Source organism: Gymnodraco acuticeps, unplaced genomic scaffold (genome assembly GCF_902827175.1).
Source record: "Gymnodraco acuticeps unplaced genomic scaffold, fGymAcu1.1, whole genome shotgun sequence".
Taxonomy (NCBI): domain Eukaryota; kingdom Metazoa; phylum Chordata; class Actinopteri; order Perciformes; family Bathydraconidae; genus Gymnodraco; species Gymnodraco acuticeps.
In genome coordinates, this window is record NW_022989977.1 from 883,953 (window position 1) to 905,584 (window position 21,632).

A 21,632-nucleotide genomic window follows, 5' to 3' on the forward strand; every position below is an offset into this window, starting at 1 on the left:
AGTATTGTCAATTTTAGTTTTGACTTTCAGGCACCCACTGTATGGCCTCATTAGACTGTAGGCTCGTAGCCGTTTCCTCACAACTGGACAAAATCTTTCTTTCCCATGGTCTGGAGTGGCACTTTGTTTACTGCGTGTCTCGGTGTCAGATGGGTTGATGCCTGCGCTTGAACTGCGTTTCTCCGTCCTCGGGGGAGTTCAGCAGAAGTGACACAGCACTTCACTTCACTTCACATCCACTTCAACTGCCTGGTAATGGAACCGTGCGTGGATCCAAGATGGCATCAGCGTGACCACTGCTGACTTCCGATATGTCCATCTTTCAGTCAAGGTTTTAATGCAATGGTAAAGTTCCCTTTCTGGGATTTATCCTAGATCTGTCCTGTATCAGTGAAGAGGAAATCGTTGTTGATTGTTGTACTGTAGAAACACAGTTTTACCAATGACAACAGTCCAAGCTTCCGGAAGTGATATAGGCTTATAGTGCCAACTCTTCCCTCTATTAGCCTATTGCATCCAGATAAAGCTAGACATGACTTGCAACATCATTGTTTTATCTTTTTTTATTTTATTAATCAATCATTTTAAACCATTACTGTAATACACATTATTCCAAAATGGCCCATACTGCATTATGAATACTTAGGTAACATTGTGAATGAGCCACATTCGAACACACACAATTGCTTTCAAGCTTGTAGACTTATGCCATTATGACTTAGTAGTCCTTGACTAGCCATATTATCACAATATGATCAATACAACTGTTATTATATGCTGTTCTTTTTCATTTTAAGCACTTTGCCAGACAGAATTATTTTATAGTTTTGTTTAGATTTTGGTTTCATTTTGAAACTCGAACTCAAGCCAGGGAGATCATTCTACCTCGTGATCAGCATTTTATTTGGAAAGTAAATCAAACTCATCCCACTGTTTGATAACTGCACCATTGCTAATCAGGAGGCTGCAGGAAAAAGGCACGATTACAACGTTCCCCACTAAACCAGTTTTAAAGTTAGACTGCTATCGGCCATGTGTGTTTGTGTCAGTTTTTTCTCCTTAAAGCTGTCTTCTATTTTGCCTGGTGACCTGAGCTTTCCTTCCAGGTCAGTGCTTTCTGCGGGTCCTCGGCACTCCGAACAAAGTATCCCTTACAGGAGAGGGAAGAGCTGGCTTAAAGCAAGTCCCTCTGGAGACTCTTCAAAACACAGTTACCATGGACACAAACTTGACCCGGTGAGGATTGTGTGTGTGCGTGTGTATGAGCGTGTGTGTGAGGGGAGTGGTTGGGCAGGTGCAGTGAAACTTTAAAAGCATGACAAGTACGCTGAAGTTTAGTGCTCATTTCTTGCTTTTCAAAATACATTAAAGTCCTTACTTTTTTGTTTAAATTAAAACGCTTGGTATGCTACTATAATGCAACCATTGACTTCTCCGGTGCTTACCGCCTGCAGCCGTGCGTGATTGACTGCCAGCAATCTGATCCAGTGAAAGACATTGGCAACCAATAGGAAGCGTAGTGCGGCTTGTTTCCATGGGAGGCCCCGGGAGGCGATGCCAAGCCGCTCGAAAGCAGCACAGTGAGCGGGGAGAAGCGCAGGCAGCAGCCGGCACTGTGGAGATCCTGCAGCCGCTCCGTGGCACTCAGCGAGCGGGTGAAAGCGAGGTTGCTGGGTAAGTGGATGTTAGGTTTTTGTCACTTCTTTTGCTTCACAAGTTTATTCAATCAGGCAAAAACATTTTTGGCGCGCCCTTCAGTTCGCTCCTCGTTTACGCACGAGATTTGCAGATTGTCAACTTAACTTTACAGCATCGCCGGAGGTGTTGTCGGTAATTTCCGTCTTCAAACAGTAGCAAAAGGGTTCCTGAACAGAACCATGTCTTGATGAATGAACAATCCACCCGTGTATAACTTTCTGCTTTCTGTCCTTGTTGCTTTCTGAAGGGTGACCGGACAGGAGACTGGAGGACTGCAGATCGCTCGTCAATTAAAGCCACAGCGGTGCAACATGGATAGATTCCGCGACCAGCAAGTGCCTTACTGTAACTCCAAAGTGAGTTAGTTGACCAAAAAACAACATATAATGGATGCAGATCTTTCACATCAACTTTAATATATTTGTTTGTTGTCTGTTTTCTTTCATCTACTTCCCTTTTTGTTCTGATGTCATCTTTCTTCCTTCCTGCTGCAGCTAAAACCCATTTCTCCCTTAAGGGACTATTTGTTTCATCTGATTATCAAATATTAAACATCTATACAAGGTGCCCACTATTTAACACAGAATACCATGTTACAAACTGGTTAGTTATATCTGATGGATGAAGCTCAGGTCCCTTTGCATGTCTTCAGAAATGTAAGACATTATTGAGGCTATTTCACTTGCACATTTGCTGCAGCCAACACAATCAACGCTCCAATGAGGAAAATAATAAATTGATTTGTGTCTCTTCTTTTGTTGTTGTTGCAGAAGCTGAAAGAAAAGACAACAAGCTGTGAGAGGCCAGCAAATGACAGAAAGAGAAAATTCATTAAGACCGACCTGGCTCTGGACACTGAAGGTAGGCAGAGGGCAGAGGGAGAAGTTAATTTCACGGCTCCTAAACATTTAGCAAAATTCAATTGGTTTGTGGCCACCTGCGCTGCTAACTACAAAATCTCAATTACAACACAGCGGCCTGTGATGATTCTCACAAGCCCTGTCAGTGGTCAGAGACACAAATTGACTTGTTATTAGCCGCACACATGCCCACTGAGCTCCACTGGCTCCGACGGCTTATCAGCCCGCTGTAATGAAGTCAGTTGTTTCTGATGCTCCTCCAGGCCTTCGATTGTGTGTTTTTTTTTTTTTTTTTATAACATCCTTTAAGTCTTGTTCTCTGCTTTGGTTCCGCCTCCAGAGCTCTTCCAGGACCTCAGTCAGCTGCAGGAGACTTGGCTGGCAGAAGGTGAGTGTTTTTAAATCTCGAGCAGAGAGAAGAGGAAAGATGGGGGGGGGAAAAAAATGGATAGGTTGTGAGGGGGGAAAGAAGCTGCCTGGAGTTACAAGTCTTGCGTCGCAGTCCAATTAAAAGCCTGTGTGGAAGAGGCACCTTGTGTGTCATGCATACATTAGAGACTGTGAGCGAGGGTCTTGAGGGAGACAGAGGAGGCTCTACCCAGAGAGTGTCATCACAAATTACTAGTAGAAGGCTCTACGACGCTCACTGTCTCTTCTGCTTTTGGCAGGAGCTAACGTGCTGCATGCCAGCCGCCGCCACCACCTCCACCTCCACCAGAGCTCTGCTGCAGCCTACCAGCTCTCTCTCTCTCTCTCTCTCTCTCTCTCTCTCTCTCTCTCTCTCTCTCTCTCTCTCTCTCTCTCTCTCTCTCTCTCTCTCTCTCTCTCTCTCTCTCTTACACACACTCTCGTCTGCTCTCTCCCCCCCTTCTCTCTCTCTCTGCTTCCACTCAGCACACCTCTCTATCTTCTCCAGCTGTACCATCACCTTGTCTTCTTCAGTTTTGTATCTTGGCGGCAAAAAAAAAAGAAAGATTGGATCTATCATTTTTCTTTTAATCGCAGACTTTAAAAACATGAGTTTTCAAAGCGACGATTGAATTCAAAAACATATATTTATCCGTTTATTTGCTTTTTATTATTTATTTTTTCTCTAATGGCAATACTTGCTCATTGTGGTCTAACTGAGACGTGATGCTTCAGGATTTAAGTGCGAGTGTCCTCTTTCCAGCGTGTCTGCAGCACCGAAGTTTTGGTTAGTAGTGAATATTGTTCATCTTATTTTAACTTTGAAGTCTTTTTGTGTGCATGTGCATGTTACACTTGGTTTCTTTGCCTGACTTTAGATTTTTCTCAACAAGAGTCAATGCACTTGTTATTATTGCATGTAAGATGAAAGTTTGTGTCTCAGTAAAGTGTCAGTTGGATATCTCAGAGATTTAAAGTGAAGAGTAGAACATTGGAAGAAGTCGCAGTAAAAACTGAAATTCTCACAGTTTAAAGTTGTATAGTGTGAGATCATAGTTGATTGGAAAGCGTGATATGAAGTCGTTTTGTCTTGTATATAAATATTAAAAGTAAAGTAAATGAACAGATTTTTTTTGTCTGAAAACAAGCCTGATGTAAAAATTATATTTTGTAGCCAACAATAGACTGCATCTACTTTTTACCAAACCATACTGGTTTATAAAACAGTTAGAATTAGAAAAACCTAATTATTACATTATTTTTATATTTGTATTACATTTAAAAAAAAATGCATTGCTTTTAACATATATATGTTTTAAATTAATGTTGGATTCAGTTCAAGTCCTTTATTTTAATTTGTATAATTAGAAATTATGAGAACAAATCAACATCTACTGTAAAAAGAAAAAAGGCACAAATACTCGCTTTTTTATGATTTGTGCAGATTTAGTGAATTAGAAATGGACTATGTATTTTTTCATCATAGCATTGTTCCAATAAAATCCCAACCTCTAAAATCTCAGTATCTATTTCAACACATCAGTAAGTGCTCTGGTTGTGAAGCAATAACTCTAGCTGTAAAGTAGAACTCTAAAGTGCACAGTTTAATTGAATCAATTTCAATCTTAAAAAAAATAAAATAAGAATTGAGTTGTAATACATCCCCTGGAAAAGAGAAATTCTAGCTTGCACCCTTCACACAGGTGAATAAGACTCTCAATCATTTATAGGCTCCATCTATTCTTTAACACCCTACAAAAGCTCGCAGTGAAACCCACAGCTTTTAAAAAATGAAAAGTATGCTTTGAAACAGATACTGTATTAGTTGAGCCCAATCTGAGTAGCAGTTAGATTATGAGGCGGCGTTCGCACACCGCAGGGCGTTGAAAAAGAATAAGACATGATTTTAATATTTCAGTATCCAAAGTGAGAAAGAGACGGCGGCGGCTGATAAGAGGTATTACTGTTAAAGATTACAGTTCTGCCTGTCATGGACCAATGTGATGATGTACGCTTCCAGATTGTAGATTTAATAAATGACTTCCTGTCCATTAAGTTGAAAAGGAATACCTTCCAATTTCTAAGATTTATTAGTTCAGGTAATTGGAATAAGAGGAGGAATAATGAGAGACAGACTGAATTTCCGACTCAAAGACCGAGAGGTTGAGGATGTTCGTCAGCTAACAGGCGTCTGCTTGACCCCCACAAACCTCTGCCCTGCACCTCCACCCAGGCTTTCTTAGACTACTTTAAGTACCTTTATTGCTAGGAAAAAAGCTCTCATCCTTTAGAGATTTCTGAACATTGTATATTTTGTTTATGCAATGATTTCCCTGGTACTAACAGCATTCTTTAAAATCACGGCAATTGTTAGAATTGTTTAAAACTCAGCCTCACACATCGAGCTGTCGCAGGGTTTACGAAACGCCTCAGATAGTTTCTCTTGCTCAGGCCCCATGTTTACAACTTCTCCCTTTTTATCCGTACTCCTTTTTTACCTTCTGTCCTCCTCCCTCAGTTTTTCTGTGTTTTTGGTTTTGTGAATGGCGGCAGATTTCCAGCTCTGCCGTTCTCCCCAGGAGTTTTTTTGCAGAGATCAGCTGGCTCATTCACAGACAGAGCCTGGTGACTCATCCATCCTGTACTTCCTTTTTGGACACAAACCGACTGCTGCCTTCTCTTTTTTCTTCTTTTCTCATCCCTCCTCTCTTTGTCCTTTTCCAAGTTGGGTTTGGTAAAGTTTCTGCTATTTGTTTGTGTTGTAGTGACAAGCCGAGAGCTGAGCTCCACCATATGTTTCAAACTTGTGTTGGTTTTGGCCTGTTTGGTTATTGTGGTTTGAAGCAAAAAGAGGGAGAACATATGATAAGAGTCAAAGTGTTGAGGCTTTAAGAAGGTTTTATGATTTAAGATCAAATCTGTTTTTGGTTATTATTCTATTACATATTGTTTATGTCATGGCCCTTTAACAAAGCATCGGCATAGACTAATACAGCAAAGTTGTTCTCCAGCTCAATAGGAAATCAACCGGGTTAAAATGTAAAGTGTATGTAAAAAAAACAACACAATAGACTGTCGAGTGTTGCTTTCAATAGAGCAACATTTGGAGACAAATTATAATAATAAGTCTTAGCTCGCTGCTTTACATTGTTTAAAAATGTGATGTAATTTCTTCTCTTGATGTTTACTACTTTTAATCCACACCTAACAAGAAAAAAAATCCCTGATCATATCAAAAATGACAAAATTGGAAAATCAGTGATTATTTTTTTATCATCTCTAGACATGTCGAGACATGTTACTGGTCCTGTGATAATGAGGATCCATCTCTTTGTGCGTATAAATAGACGTGCTAATGACACATTTAAATCTACTTTTGCCAGAGACGAACTTGAGGGACACGGAGAACTGTCAGCGAGTGCAAATATGTGTGATATAAATATGTACATGTTTAATTGGAGCCGTAGTGGAGCAGGCTTCATTATTTTAGCATTAGCCTGAGTGCAGGGGCGTCTGAAGCGAAGGGGAAGCAGGAGGGTTTGGAACAGACCTGACTCGGTAGGTACAGGTGGATTCACCAGTAGGGAAGAAGCCAATTAGATACAGTTAACAATGGGTGTTTGGCTGCTGGCAAGCAGCGAGAGCCGAGGCCGCGGAGCAGTCAATGGACAAGGCGACCTCAGGAAGTGGAATTAGGAAGTAGATGGGTAACTAAATATTAAATCCCTAGCAGGCTTGGTTAGAAACATGGTTCATTGTAAATCATATTTTTCATCACATTTCAAGGTCATTGTGTCCATTGATATTGACATAACTGTAATTATAGTGCATTTCCCGGTAATGCTGACAATATTTGATTTATAAAATATTGAAGCCAGCATTGGCGAGAGGTTAGAAAAAGAGATTAGAAAAATGGGAATTTGAACAATTGGCCAATTTTCAGTTTTTTTCAATTTGTCGGGGAAAATCCAATTTTAAAATGATGATTTTTTTAAAAAGACAAATATACAGAATTGTAATTTTTCTAATAAAAAACACACTTCTAGGATTTAATAAAAGACAAAGAATCCTATTATAAGATGAAGATGTTTTGGTCCGTAACCAAATGCTGTTATATATCCCAGGAGGCTGTTTGCCAGAGGAGGGTATTGGGCTGTAGGGAACTGTGATCAATGCTGCGTTGTCCATCAACATCAGAAACAACCATTCCCTTTCTTCTTCTCTGCTTCTGTCTTTAGCTCAAGTTCCCGACAATGACGAGCAGTTCGTTCCAGACTTCCAGACTGAAAACTGTGAGTAAGAGACCACTTTGCTTTTCTGTGTTTGTGTGCATGCTTTTGTTTATCTGTGTGAACATCTGTGGTGTTTTTTCTTCTTGTCTGGACTGGTGTGTTGGTACTTGGGGAGAGTGCTTATGTGTTTTCCCGTGTCTCGGTACCCTCACCTTTGCTCAATCTAGAGCTCTATGGGGAGCTGCAGCAGTCTTGTGGGTCTTCAAACAGGTGCACGGGTGAGGGGTTGGATGTGGGGGGGTCTCTCTCTTTTTCTCTTTCTCTCTCTGTCTATATTTGTCTCTCGCTTCCCTCTGCTGCCCTTGTACCTCTCGCCACCATTGAGATATTATTGCACTGTGATTTATTTGCATAAACATCAGAATATTGTTGCAGATTTTACCCGTGGTTGAAGTGATATTTTTAACTTCAGGTAGGACAAATAGCTATCAAGATGACTGTTCTGAATTTTTTTAGAATACAAATATTTCTCCTCCCTGACCTTTTCTAGAATTACATTTTTGTTCACACCATCCAGTGTGGTTAGAATGTCTAAATCCAGCAGTTTAATAATAGCTAAATGTACCCCTTTCAGCAGAATGGCTTGTTCTCGTCCTGGTTTACAGAATGAAAGCAAATATACTTTTTTTCCCTCATTCCTTAATATTTCTCCTGCAAGAGAAATACAAATATATGGCCTGAGCTTGTTTTACACTCTCAGTAATAAGAATGAGGTATTTAGTCGTACTTCACCTGGTTTTTGCATGGTGGTTGCACATGGTGACTGGTGATTTGGCACGCTCCACTTCTGGAGGAAGTAGTGCCAAGGTGGGGACAGAAATGGAGTGAGAGGAGCTCAGTGGGACCCCGAGCGAGCACATGTCTTTCAGATAAGCCAAACAGCCCATAAAACTGAGAAAAGACACAAAACAAGTCTTCCCTATGTCATGAACCTGGAAACAAAGTTTGACAAAATGCAGACGATATAGCATAGCACTTTTGCAGTAAATTGTATTGAAATTAATAATACATTTGGGATAATATTAAGCTGAAATGAGTCAAACATCAGACCGAGCTCAGACCTTTTAACCCCTTGTTAGCCAGATCGCAGCCTGAGATCCTCAAGCAGATTCCTGTTAGTTAACTGCGTTAAATTAAATGTTTTCTCTTTCTTATGAAAACTCTTGCTTTTTATGTTGCTAACTTTTTGCGTGCCTTTCAATGTCTTACCTCAATTTTGACAATCGTAGCTTTAAGTCAATCATAATTAGAAGAGTGAGGTCCATCAAATATTTTACCCTCTCAAATCTTTTCCATTCATCTGGCTTGCTTTTGTATTGTTCAAGCCAGAACATACCTCAATAGTAAGCTAAAAACCTGACCCTTTGGTGTGAATGAGCTTATCCTAAAATCCAAGGTGGAGGACAGTGCGGTGTACAGTAGAGAAGCAGAGGTCACAGAGACTGTCCTGTTGTCCTTCAGAGGTAGCCAGGGTGGGTGGCCACGGTGGCAGGAGACTGCTGACCATCTGAATTGTCCTGTTGGCAAACCTGCAGCAGACTGGAGAGGCACTGACAGATGGCGGGAGGGTGAGGGCACCGTGGTTGGGCGCTGGCATCCCAGCCGGCAGCTCTCCCATATGGGTTTCACCGAGCTGAGAGATGGAGGGGCGTACGGTGAGGTGGAGAACAGAGATGGAGATTCAAAGAGATATCGCTGGAAGTTCTTGGAGTTAGGTGAGAAAGACAGATGTAGATGTAGTCAATCTCATTACTGCGACAAAGCTGGGAAAAGACCAGAACGAATACATAGATTATTCTAGCAAGTATTACTGTGTATCAAAAGACTGGCAAACGTTATTCCTCTGTGCCATAGTGTTCTATTGATTATTTTTAAAAGGATTTTCAGGACAACTTTGAAATATTTGGCAATTCTTTATAATATGAGTCTTATCCTTTAAAATGATTCAAATAGTTTTGTCGTGTTATTAGCCTAATCGGCTGCTAGGTAGTTTGCTAATTTACTTAATTGGCTAAATAAACTGCTGTAGCAAAAATAGATTTTTGTTCAAGTAAAATATTCTTACCGGAGTTAACGAAATGTTTTTTATATGTATTGGAATAGTCCTAAAGATAACCTCTTATTTTCTATCTATTAGCTACTCCATTTTAAAATGTATTTATATCTAAATAGATTTTTAGATTTGTAGTTGTTTGTCTTAATTGACAGCAAAAGTAAAGCAACAATATTTTTATTTTGCTGAAAGCTAGACTTTGAATCAAAGATTATGGAGAAAGCGTTGAGTATTGTAGTTTTAAAGATTGTATCAGAAAAGCAGGTTTTACTTTTCCTTAGCTGCGTTGTTCTATGTTTTCTTAGCCTCAGATTTATCACCTCTGCAGAAGCTATGGCAGTTTCTCTCAATGTCGACTTCGCACTCTCCATCCATGCAGCACAGAAGCAGCATGTGAGCGGCCTGGAAGCAAAAGTGTCCTCAGGCTGAAGGAGAATTTTCTTTGTCTCAAACTCCAACACAGATGCTTACCATTAGCATAACTTAGCAGGGAATGAAGGAGCAGTGGAGGTGTAAAATGAGGCCACACGTTACCGGCAGATCTGAGCCTCCATCATTTAACAGGATCGGCGAGCACCTACAGTAGGTGAAAATGGAATGGAAGGTTTTTCGTTGTTGCCAAAAGACCTGTATTTTGTTATGAATGGACAGGAGAAATATCTGCCAAACGTAGGCTCTGGTTCTGCCAAAACACTCCATTTGTACCTGAGAAGACACAACGTTTGAGGCCAAGAGTGCTCTCATGATGCACGGAAAGGATTGCCAGAAAATTAAATAATAAGAAACACGACCCTTAATTGTCCTAACATGTATGACAAAGAAATGGGTTTTTAAAAGGTGAACACATTGTTTATTTCATTTAAAAAATATATTTTATTGCATATGTAGAACAAAAAACTAAAAAGTAGCAGAATGTTGAGTTAATAGCAGTGACAACATTTTAAAAAAAAAAACATTTGCATTTAAAATAGACCCAGTAATTGTTCTAACTGCTTCTTCTTTTAAACACCCTACCATCTTAGTTAATCAATATGTAGATAATGAGAGCAATCAACCGGTGATGGGCATGACATTCTGGACTAAAAAGGAAGTCTCTGTTTTAGTCCGAGGCAATACCCTCACTATTGATTTGTGTACCTTGGCACCCCGCTGAAGAAATCTATTGTGACATTTCCATTTCTAATTTAAGGCCTTGCGCTGCAGCACACGTGAAGCTATTGTTAAAAGGTGATGCGACGCATATAACTAAACAAACCATTTCTATAGACCTATGTATATTGAAAAAAATTGTGTTGATTTACTGTTAAATGGAGAAACTAAATTAAATCTAGCATGAGGTGAGTTGAAACCGGGAGTGAGGGGAGTTGTTCTGTTCTGAAGAAGAAATACATCGAAGTTTATTGTAGCAGGTAATGAATGTGACACATTGTGATCTCAACATTCAAAACCCAGGTATTGTTTTGACTCCGTAAGACTTAACGAGGCTCCACCATGCCAGTGTCGTCAAAGGTCTCCCCTCAGGAAGTGTCTCTTTGACCTCCGATCGATGACCTGGAAAGGTCAGGCCCCCAGCGAGGGCTGCGAACAACCCCTGAGCTTTGTCCTACCGGGCCCGTGTGGCCCCCCCCCCCCAGGGGCTCCGCTGTGCGTCAGATGGGGTGTTGGCAGATCGACCCCTGCTCGTACGGCAGCTGTCAGTCAGCCCCCAAAACATCCTCCTCTCTCAGCTCCTTGTAGCCTGAGAGACCGTCCGGACTGTGAGAGTATTTAAAACAAAAATATCCCCAAACCACAGATATGAGTATTTTAGTCATCCTATGTCTAAATGTTTCTACTTGAGTTGAACCAGGAGTTGATGGACATCCTTTCTCCATTCATAATTCCAGTTCCCTTTGTTTTTTAACTCAGGAAAAAGGCTGTCTCTCAGCCTGAAATGCCAGTTAAAAATCATTCCCTTCAGCGGGGAGATGCTGTGGGACGGCCTCACCGCGGCTCTGTGCAGTCGCGGTGAGACGGCAACCTGAGCCTGACTTCATTCTGACTGACTGGGTCTTTCTTAAGAAGCGCAGCCAATTGGATTAGCGTTGATCATGACTTGAGATGATGGCATGTTAATCAGGACTGATCAGGCACTTAACAGCCTCTCCGATGCACCAGGCAGGCTCACAGTGGGGCCATAGGTAGAGAGCGCAACCCCCCCCCCTCTCCCCCCATCAGATCAATGAGCACTGTTGTCGTCTGGAACGTATTGACAGGCAGCTGAAAGCAGATAAAGCATTTATAGGAGCACGCCACACAGATTTATGATTGTCATATTTCACTCCCTGTCAGGAAAAGGCCCAACAAATGAGATTTGAAGTGAGTTGTTTCAGATCTGTAGTTGGACGGATGCTTAAAAAAGTATTTATTTGAACTTATTGCTTATTTATATCAACTAATCGCTGATGGCCTGACAATACAAGTACACATAGGACACATCATGGCTGTTATCCAATATGGTGAAAGTTGCTGACAGAGGAAGAGTTACAGTCACATGAACCATTATATGTACATTAAGGCTGTGACTTTACACAGCAATTTCTGTCTAATGTATTAAGTTGATTGTTTTTGTGAATGATTTTAAGGATGTGACGTAAATAGGGATAGAGGTGGTGGCTCAACCTGACATAAAAAGCAGATAAAAACAATTAAATAGATTCAATTCAGTCCAGTGATCGTATGAAAGCTACTTTAGGGGCATATAGATTCTGCCTAAAGAAATAAACGCTATTAACCTATGAATAAATACTGAGCACTAACAACAACAAAAAGAAGAATGCACCTTCATTAAAAAAAATGATTTGCACTTTGCTTCAAAACCACATTCTCTGATTCCTAACAAGTTACTCTTTGGTAGAGAGGTGGTTCATTGACATTCAGTATTTCAATTAGTTTTTCTCCATCTTCCTCTCTCTCTCTCTGGGTGTGTAGTGGCTTTCCACGGACTGCAGCTGAAGATCAAGAGGGAGCTGCACAGCCCGTGTTCTGAGCTGAGCGTCAACTGTAGTCAGGAACGGCCCTTCAAACTCCAGTATGGAGAGAAGTGCCCGTACAACGTCAGGTGGGCCCCGCACGACACTGAAATAAACTTCCTAATGAGTCCTCGGCAATTACAATTTGGCAATACAGACACTTTCTGTTATTTGGTTCCACTTCCTTAAACAGCAATAACAACTTTATTGTAAAAGAGTATGAATACGTGCAAAAACTAAATACATGTGGGATAGTTCACCAGTCATGTCTGTTTAAAAACATTTGTATTTTATACACTTTGACCAAACATCTGTGTGTTTTAAGCATGTTGAATATTTCACTTTAGTTGCTGTTGTATTCATTTTTCAATTGATTAGCTTTAGATTAAATTATTTATTTTTTCTTTATCCTTAAAACAAGTTTTCAAACACTTGCTAATCGTTTAAAATAAGACGTACCAAAATGTGCTGGCATCGGTTTTTTCAAATTACTCTCTGCCAATTATATTCATGTTTTTTAATTCAAATGAACTGATTTTGATTTGTTATACATGACATTTATTCTGCTTGCATCTTCGTATAATGACCTTTTTATGCAAAGAGGTACTATTCCATAAGTGGTGAATCATACGTGTGATTCATTATCTTCCATGCTGACGGAAATGCAAAGTCCAACTGTTGGCAGGCCTTGTTTTACATCACAATCTCCACAGCTTGTGCCAAAGGGTGCTGTGATGTTCCTTAATATTGAAACCTACTCTCTCATATTCAGTACGGACATCTTCGACAATAAATCAAACCAATAAGACACTCAGTGCTACGACCATATTTGACTCTTCTCTCTCCTCTGGTTTCCACAGTGCCTATGAGCAGAAGCAGCCTGCAGGAATGAAGCCCTCTAGCCCCGTGACGCCCCCCTGTAGCACCCCTGTGTCCCCCCTCCATCATGCCTCACCCACTGCGGCTCCAACACCCAAACCAGACAGGACCTACGCCCATATCCCCGCCTCACAGCCGCTCCCAGACAACGCCTACTCTATGGACCACAGGTACTGCACTCCCCAGCCTTTCACATTTACATCACATTTACATCATACGCTATCAGCTCATATGGGATAATCACAAGATCCAAGTTTTAGTCACAGCAAAAACTCATTGGTTGAGTTAATGTTCAATGGGAGGAGCCAACAAACTGCTACAAATGTTATCTAATGGCTAAATCTGAATGACAGATATGCACCTCAATAGGCAATGAGTTGGTACAGTATTCAAAATGTTCTGTAGTTGTTGTGTTCTCTGCCGTGCTGTTCCTGATTACTTTTCTCAAATTGTTACATCTCTAATCCTATTTGAGCATGGAAGTTCATTCTTGGCATTTTGTGTTCAATAAAAATGATCCAAGCCTTTCTTATATTGATAAGAAAGGCTTAAATGTGTTTTTATAAGCAAAAAGTGTTTCAATAGTGGATATTCTTGGCTTAACATTTTAGATTTTAAAACAAAACTTGTAAGCCTTTAAGGAGCACTTTCTCTTATGTTATTGAGCAAACGATTAATAAACCCAGAAAATGGGTTGCAGCCCTGCTTTATCTCTCATAGTCTTCATAGTTTAGTGAATTCTAGTAAGTTTGCCTTTGAGCTGACATTATTTTCTAACATATGTCTTATAAGTCAGATAACTTAAATTAGTGTCATGTAATATATGTATCATATTCTTATTACTTGCCCTTTTTTCTCATCACTCTTCTCTGTACACAGACTAGAAGTAAATACAATTAAGTTCATGGCTGTTTATATATGATTGAACATGTATCTGATAATGACTCTGTGTTCCTCCTCAGATTTCGACGTCAGCTCTCCGAGCCGTGCCACTCGTTCCCCTCCCCGCCGACGATGGCTCGGGACAGCCGGCCCATCTACCACCGGCAGATGTCAGAGCCCAACATCCCCTTCCCTCCTCAAGGCTTCAAACAGGAGTACCCCGACCCACTGTTCGAACATCCGGCCATGATGGGGGCCCCGCTCCCCCACGCTTACCCCGCCACCATGATGATCAAACAGGAGCCACGGGACTTCACCTACGACTCAGGTGAGGCATTATTTTTGTTTAAGTGCTGTTATTCTTGAGCTACTCTGTGAAACAGTCATAAAGAGATAGCATCCTTTTTTTTCTTTCTGCCGGAGCGTAATCATTTCAGGAATGGGAGAAGACATGGGAGGAGGGGGTGACGTTTATTGAGTTTGCCCATTATTAGGGCAGGGGATCTGGTTGGGCCGGGTGTCTGTGCCGGTCGCCATTTCCTGTGGTGCTCTAATAGAAAAGAGGAAGGGGTGGGGGGGGGTGTGGGGGTGGTGACTGTGTCTGTGTCTGGTCACAATCCAAAATCCGCCCTCCCACGCTTGTCCGCTCCCTTTAGTTTGAGAGTAAAGGCCTCTGTGGAGCCTGAGGCTACATCAGGACATGAATGAACATACGCCGGACGGCTGGGTTCATTCACAAGGCGGACAGAGAGGACCCAGGAGAGGCTGGAGGAGAGAGAGGGGGACCAGTCAGGGAGAAAAGCAGCCTCTTCCCAGGATCATCACTGTGGGCTTCTCTCAGGTCTCTGTTACCTCAGACCTTTGCTTTCTGAACAGTTTTGCAGTTTTTGTCAAAGAGAGCATTTGTTTTTGCCACTTTTTAGTGCGAAGTACTTTTGATTTAGATGTATTTTTTTGAGTTTCATGACTGTGTGGCTTCTATACAACATACATCTCTCACTCTCTAGCTATCAGGTGGTAGCCCATTAGCAAGGGTCTGTCTCAAGACTAGGAGTGCAGCTAGCAATTATTTAGAATGACATTCATTTATCTCTTTTATTGATTTATCTATTATATTGTCCTAAAGGGTCAACAATTCTCATAATCCAAGGGGAATTAGTTTTTTTCAACCAACAATTTCAGACAAAAATGTATTTTATTCATAATAATGTTAAACAATAAATGCTCACATTTAGGAAGCTTGATCGAGCACATATTAAATTACAATTTTACTTGATATTTGGCTTTAACTTTAATCAATGATCAAAATGGTTATCGATACCTCACTTAGTTATTTATTCAAGCACTAATCAGGATGTTAGATATACAATTTACTAACTGACAATAAGTGCAGTAGTAACATAATGTTCTTAACTTATTTATTATCATTACAAGTACTTATTATAAAGACCATAAGTAGAGAACGAGAAGGTATATTTTGATTTATAGTAGCCAAGTGTTTTGTCCACACTATCATGTATATCCAGGACGGAGCATCAGAGTTAATTTATCAGCCGTCACAGTGGAGCATGTTGACTGGAGCAGGCCTGTTGGAGAGGATGGGAGGGGAGCTGGTAATTTCATTAGCAGCAATTTCCTCTACAAGCCCATTACTTTGATGAAGTTCAGAGAAATGTTTATGGGCCTAGATGAAGGGCCTCAGTCTGTTTATTGAACATTCACTTTGTAACCTATTTGGTCGTTTTCTGATCACTAGCCACGTCTGTGTTGTGGGAGGGTCGGACATTTGCAGTAAATGGTCAATTTAGACAATGTGGTGAAGCAACTGGTAAATGCAGGCTGGTGTTTATGAGAAGGACGTGATTACAGATAAGGAGTTGAAGGATTTACGGTGCAAGATCTTTAAAATAAGATTTTTGGTTTTTAAAAGATAGAACACTTTTTTTGTGTCATTACAGTTTCATTATTTTACATGCATACATGTGAAAGTCCATGATGTTGATGGAAGAGAGAAATAATAATGTTAAAGAAGGGGTCAAAGCGTTGTGACTAAATTGACAACTATCATCGAAAAGCACCTCCAATATTTTTGCACATATTATTTTAAAGACCCTGAAAATGTGGCTTAAATTGTATTATCTCAGATTTCTCTTTTACAATAAAAAATGAGAAATAGATGAGAGAAAATCAATGTTAACATAAAACATCTTTGTTTAGTATTTATTCGGATTTTAACATTCAAATATGAAACATTTGAAATCTCAGTTTTAATTGAAGCAGAAAATAGCCTTTAATCTGTTAATTTCACGCCAAACTCTCATAGTATAACCTGATTGGGAACATTATGGGCTTTTAAATCAAAACGCAAGCTAACGTGCTGCAGTGACACAACATTCAGGTCAGAAAAATAGTGTAAAGGCTTTATGTTGATGCCACACATTATGAAGAATCTTACATCATATCAGCTTTTGTTGTGTTAGAGCACCATGTTCTCACTGGGTAGTAAATCTTGCTCTGAGTGGAGACGAAGCTGCGAGCGAGTATTAGCAGGGTGATATAGTGAGCTCGCCTGTGGCTGGGGGCCGTTGCTAGGGGGCATATTCTTTAATCAGAGCCAGTGGTGCATTGAGTGAACAAGCTTTGACTGCTCTCAGATAACTGAGATAGTGTTCTTAATGCTACCTTCGGGCCCTTTAACACCCACTCTCCCATTCTTACTGCCTTTCAGCAGAAGTGCCTAGCTGCCATTCTGTCTACTTACGGCAAGACGGCTATCTGGCTCACGCTAACAGGACTGAAGGTACCAGTGATGATACGAGTAAATATGTTGATTTTTCAGTTTGGATTCTGACTGAATATTATATAACACTCCTTTGTTTTTCAGGTTGTATGTTTGACAAAGTGGCAAGGCATTTCTACGATGATACCTGTGTGGTGCCTGAAAAGGTTGAAGGTGAGTCCTGCCTCAAGAACTTTTGAATTCTACGTTAAAACTACTCCATAATTGCTAGAACACCATAAGCTAAGGATGTGTTTCATGTCCTTTAGGTGACATTAAGCAGGAGTCCGGGTTGTACCGCGAGGGCCCGTCGTACCAGCGCAGAGGCTCGCTGCAGCTCTGGCAGTTCCTGGTGGCTCTGCTGGACGACCCGTCAAACTCACACTACATCGCCTGGACCGGACGCGGCATGGAGTTCAAACTCATCGAGCCAGAAGAGGTGAGACGCTCAGAGAAACACTATTACTAATATTTAAATGTTTTTTGTATTTCATTTTTACATTATGAATAAAAGATTTCATTTAAAAAACGTTTACTTAAAACCAAGGACCCTTGACATACAAGTAAAAAAATCTACATCAATAAATGCTTTTTTCTTTTTTTTCTTTTTACATGGTGTGATAAAGATAAGCAATAGAAAGTAGAACAACAGTCATTTTAAGTCTTTCACAATTTTTCACAATTTTCTGACTTTTTATAGACTAAAATATTAGTGTTATAAATGTAAAATAATAACCGCTCATCAGTTGTCATGAAAATAATTGTCAGTAGTAGTTATAGTTCAATGTGTTGCATTTACTGTATATCTGTGCCTGTTGCAAATGTGGATTCTCAGCATGTCGCAGCTTCATGTGAGCAAAAAGAAAGAAACAGGTTGCATGTCACATCCAAGCCAAATCAAAGTCAAAGGTGAATTGAAGTGGAATGAATAATGTTTTCTGTGCTTAAGTGGTCCAGTCAGGCTTCGATTTAGGGCTTTTTTATTTATCTTGTCCTCAACCACATTCACCCAAATGACCCTTTAGCCAGCGCCTGCTAAATATTTCACAGGACGTACTCCTAAAAATATAACCCATGTTGACGGTTGGGCCTTTTTAAATGGAGACAGAGGCTGGGTCTATGTGTGCCCACATCACACACAGTGGGGCTCAGTCCCTGTTGCCCACTGTTGGAGGGTGGAGGAGGATGCAGGTTGCAGGCGGGGGATGGATGGGGGGGGTGATAGAGGGGTACCTGGCAGCGCTCCACGCAGCCCGACAGTGTCTAGCGGCACGGGCCAGCTGCAGCTAACAGGGGGCCCCATTCATGCAACCAGGTGACCAAACGAACTCCCTTTGGGACGCTGCAGACAAACGTTAGCTTGCGGCTTCTGCCCTTTGTAGCATGTCAGTGAGGAAAGACACAGCAATGGGATTTTTCTTGTAAAAGGCTCCTAGAAAATCTGATATTATTGAACAAAAGAAGAGAGTGAAGGGTGTAGGCAATGCAGAGGAGAGCAATGAGGGGCTGTGGGTTGGACTGCGAGGCCGGGTGGTGGGTGGTCTGGTAGACAGGTGCTGTAACATCTGCTGCCTCCTCCGCTGGGTGTGTGACAGCTCCTAATGAACACATCCCTGGTCAGGTCTGCTCAGGCTGGACGCACTCTAATTACTGTTATTAGGGAAATATGGATTAATAAGTTTGTTCAACATTTCAGCTGCCGCAAGGAAATCAGGTCGACCGTGTCTGCATCCTGCTCTCTGTTTATTTTTTGCTGACTGCCTTTGTGTTGTTTATCTGTGTGGTACAAAGGTGGCACGTCGGTGGGGGATACAGAAGAATCGACCGGCGATGAATTACGACAAGCTCAGTCGGTCGTTGCGCTACTACTACGAGAAGGGAATCATGCAAAAGGTAAATCAAATCATATAAGAGAATATATAACAACAATTAAAAGTAAACTACAACAACATAAAGAAACATTGCGGTTTTAAATATGAAAAGTTTGGAGCTTATAAACCTGATTAAGCCTGATTGATTCGAGGAGCATGTGCTAACTCCCCTCCCCCAGGTAATTTATTTAATGAGGTGGCGCATCTAAACAATGAGCCTCATGAAGACAAGGCAGAGAAACCACTTCTTGTACACTTTATTCTTGAGAAACTATCAATGGAATTACTTGGTCCTTGGTTGAGTACTATTTGTGCATTTCCTTCAATAAAATGAAGACATGTAATGTTTTATACTCACATTAAATGACTCAAAACGTTTTGACTGACTTCCATCAAATTGCAACTTCAAAATGTCACTGCCAGATAAATATAAGAAAGAGATGACAAAAATGATTTCCAACATTTTGCCTTCCACAATTAGTCCTGGTTTTTTTCCAGCCTGGACAAGAGTGCAGCAACACCCTTTAAATCCTGATTTAGTAGTGTTTTCACGACTCAAAACGTGTTAAAAGTCAATATTTCCCATGCGGTTGGGACACAAATGATCTCACCAATGGAGTTAAACCTCAGTGTGCGGAGATAAAGAGTTACATTCAGCAATCAAGAAGAACCCCCCCCAAAAACAACAAATCTGCCCACTGAGATTTTGTCTGTCTCTAAGACATTCATGTACAGTTTAGCTTTTGTCAGGGGTATCCAAAAATGTTTAGTGAATAATCGGATTTGATTATACATTTTCAATATTTCAGTTGAAAATAGAGACTCTGTGCTCTTGTATTGACAACCTGGCTCAATTTTAAAAAGCCTCTCTCGTTCCGTGCGTCTCCCTCCAGGTGGCCGGCGAGAGATACGTCTACAAGTTTGTGTGCGACCCCGAGGCCTTGTTCTCCATGGCGTTTCCCGACAACCAGCGGCCGGTGCTGAAGACGGACATGGAGCGGCAGATCAACGAGGAGGACACGGTGCCGCTGTCGCACTTTGACGAAAACATGGCCTACGTACAGGAGGGGCCGTACTGCCCGCCGCACCCCTACAGTGAGGGATACGTTTATTAACGTCAGCCCACCGTAAAACACACACCTCCGCTCTACCCTCCCCCGCCTCCTCTGTCCATACACCTGAGACTGTCCTCTAATTCACAGTCGCTCCGGGGAATAAGACTGAACACACACATGCAGCGGAGCTTCCCCTCCTCTCTCACATAAACACACACACATCCTCTTTTTTTCTTCTGACGTTCAAGCCGTACAGCAGGATGGAGTCTGCACTTTATGGACAGGAAGCTCGGTGTTAACCTGCCAGAGGCTAGCTATGTGGTTGGCTCTTTACCGTTGTTTATGTTTGTACATTAATGTGGGAGTCATCTGTTTTTTTATTCTTATGATTTTGAGCATGTGGCGCCCTAAAGAGACAGGACTCAACGGCAAACTCATGGTCTCCCAAGGACTGAATCTTAGACTTCCTGCTAAAGAAACAGACACGCAGCAAAGGGAAGGATGATCACTTCTGCTCGTCTTGCCTCGATCAGCCATTCTGTACTTTCACGCTCATTTAAAGTGAAAACTGGCAACGTATTGTTACGATGCTCTTATGGTGAAGTGACATGATTATAGACTTGAAAAAGTAATGTGATAATAAAAGAGACATTTAGCTACACACAGTGAGAGCGGCCTCACTGTCAGTATGATCACAACACCTCTTGTCTGTCAATGATCTCTGCCACTCATCCAATCAGACTGTAGATCTCATCATGTAGGTGTTTTTGCTGTGATGATATAAACCCCTGGAGCATCTCTCAACGGCTGAAAAACCTCGTGGGTTAGTAAAGTAAAAAGACACCTCGAGTTGTGCTGATGAAAATACGGCCTGTGTTTAGGATAATCAATAAAGCGTCAGGCCGCTGTAAAATATCTCATTCACTGTAAACAGCAGATTTCCTTTGTTTATTCTGACGCATCAAAGCAGCAGTCTTTCTTTTGCCATTCAGGTATTCACTTTGTTCATTGAACAACAGATGAAGTGTATGTACAGTTAAAGTGGAAAACATCAAAACATTTGGGATATTATTTGAATCCCTAATTACAAAAGATTTTATTGGCTTAAACAATTAAAAAAACATAATAAAATCAAACGTAAAGTAAAAATACTTTCCTGATTTGTTCTCCGTTGTGTTCCAAGTGAACATAAGGTGTATATTTTGCATTACCTACAAAAGGGTGGCTTTTTTTGCTAAAAAAAAAACATAAGAAATATGAAGTTTATAATGTGATGATAAAACGTTCATGTTATAATAATAATAATAAGATAATGTTCCATTGTATAATCAGGTAAATGCACATTTTGTTGCTGCTTCAAATTGTAAGTGTATTTTTTTCTAGTCTCATGGAAGAAAAAGAAAGAAAGGAAGAGCAGCAGGTATGATGTGCTGCTCTGGATTTCTCTTGTTTATTTTTATTTTTGTTTTAATTTGTTTTGTTTTGTTCTATTCGAGCATTAAAAAAAGAATCTGGTCTGAGTTTTGTTTCTCGGTGTTCTCGTGTGTGGGATGAGATTGGCAATAGCAAATATTCTGTAATAAAATAGTTCTGAAAAACACATTTATGACCACTTTTCAGATGGTTTCCCTAAACAATCACTGCATAACATGTTGTTCTGTAGTAGTTCATCTCTTGGAAGTTTTATGTATTGCACTTTTGTTGTGATTTCCACACTCAAACTTTATGTTTATTGCTTATTTCCAGGCTGATAAGAGTTCTAGGTCATACATTTACATACTGGAAGTGAGAACCCCAAACCCCAAGCAAATGTGTGTCTGTGTGAAAGACTAATAGATTGTGGC

General features: G+C 40.8%; 1 protein-coding gene across 8 annotated transcripts; it reads left to right on the top strand.

Moving 5' to 3' along the window:
- Window positions 1-1,473: 1,473 nt before the first annotated feature.
- On the top strand, window positions 1,474-21,390 carry etv1 (ETS variant transcription factor 1). 8 transcript variants are annotated; one of them, XM_034211513.1, is made up of 13 exons: window positions 1,474-1,674; window positions 1,946-2,054; window positions 2,469-2,559; window positions 2,899-2,946; window positions 7,205-7,258; window positions 12,282-12,411; window positions 13,183-13,371; window positions 14,164-14,411; window positions 16,815-16,883; window positions 16,968-17,036; window positions 17,132-17,301; window positions 18,654-18,755; window positions 19,627-21,390. In XM_034211513.1, the coding sequence occupies exons 1-13, from the start codon at window positions 1,535-1,537 to the stop codon at window positions 19,846-19,848; spliced, it is 1,641 nt and encodes a 546-aa protein (XP_034067404.1). In that variant the 5' UTR covers window positions 1,474-1,534; the 3' UTR covers window positions 19,849-21,390. The 8 variants fall into 8 exon arrangements, with proteins under 8 accessions (XP_034067404.1, XP_034067403.1, XP_034067408.1 ...); XM_034211512.1 differs by having other exon boundaries at window positions 1,486-1,674; window positions 16,812-16,883; XM_034211517.1 differs by lacking the exons at window positions 1,474-1,674; window positions 12,282-12,411 and having other exon boundaries at window positions 1,991-2,054; window positions 16,812-16,883; window positions 19,627-21,308.
- Window positions 21,391-21,632: the final 242 nt, after the last annotated feature.

Bases quoted from the DNA above. Each gene is read 5' to 3' on its own strand.
- etv1 (XM_034211512.1), top strand. From the start codon at position 1,535: ATGGGAGGCCCCGGGAGGCGATGCCAAGCCGCTCGAAAGCAGCACAGT. The intron at 2,560-2,898 runs GTAGGCAGAGGG...TTCCGCCTCCAG, and splicing joins CCTGGCTCTGGACACTGAAG to AGCTCTTCCAGGACCTCAGT. The intron at 16,884-16,967 runs GTACCAGTGATG...TTTGTTTTTCAG, and splicing joins TCACGCTAACAGGACTGAAG to GTTGTATGTTTGACAAAGTG.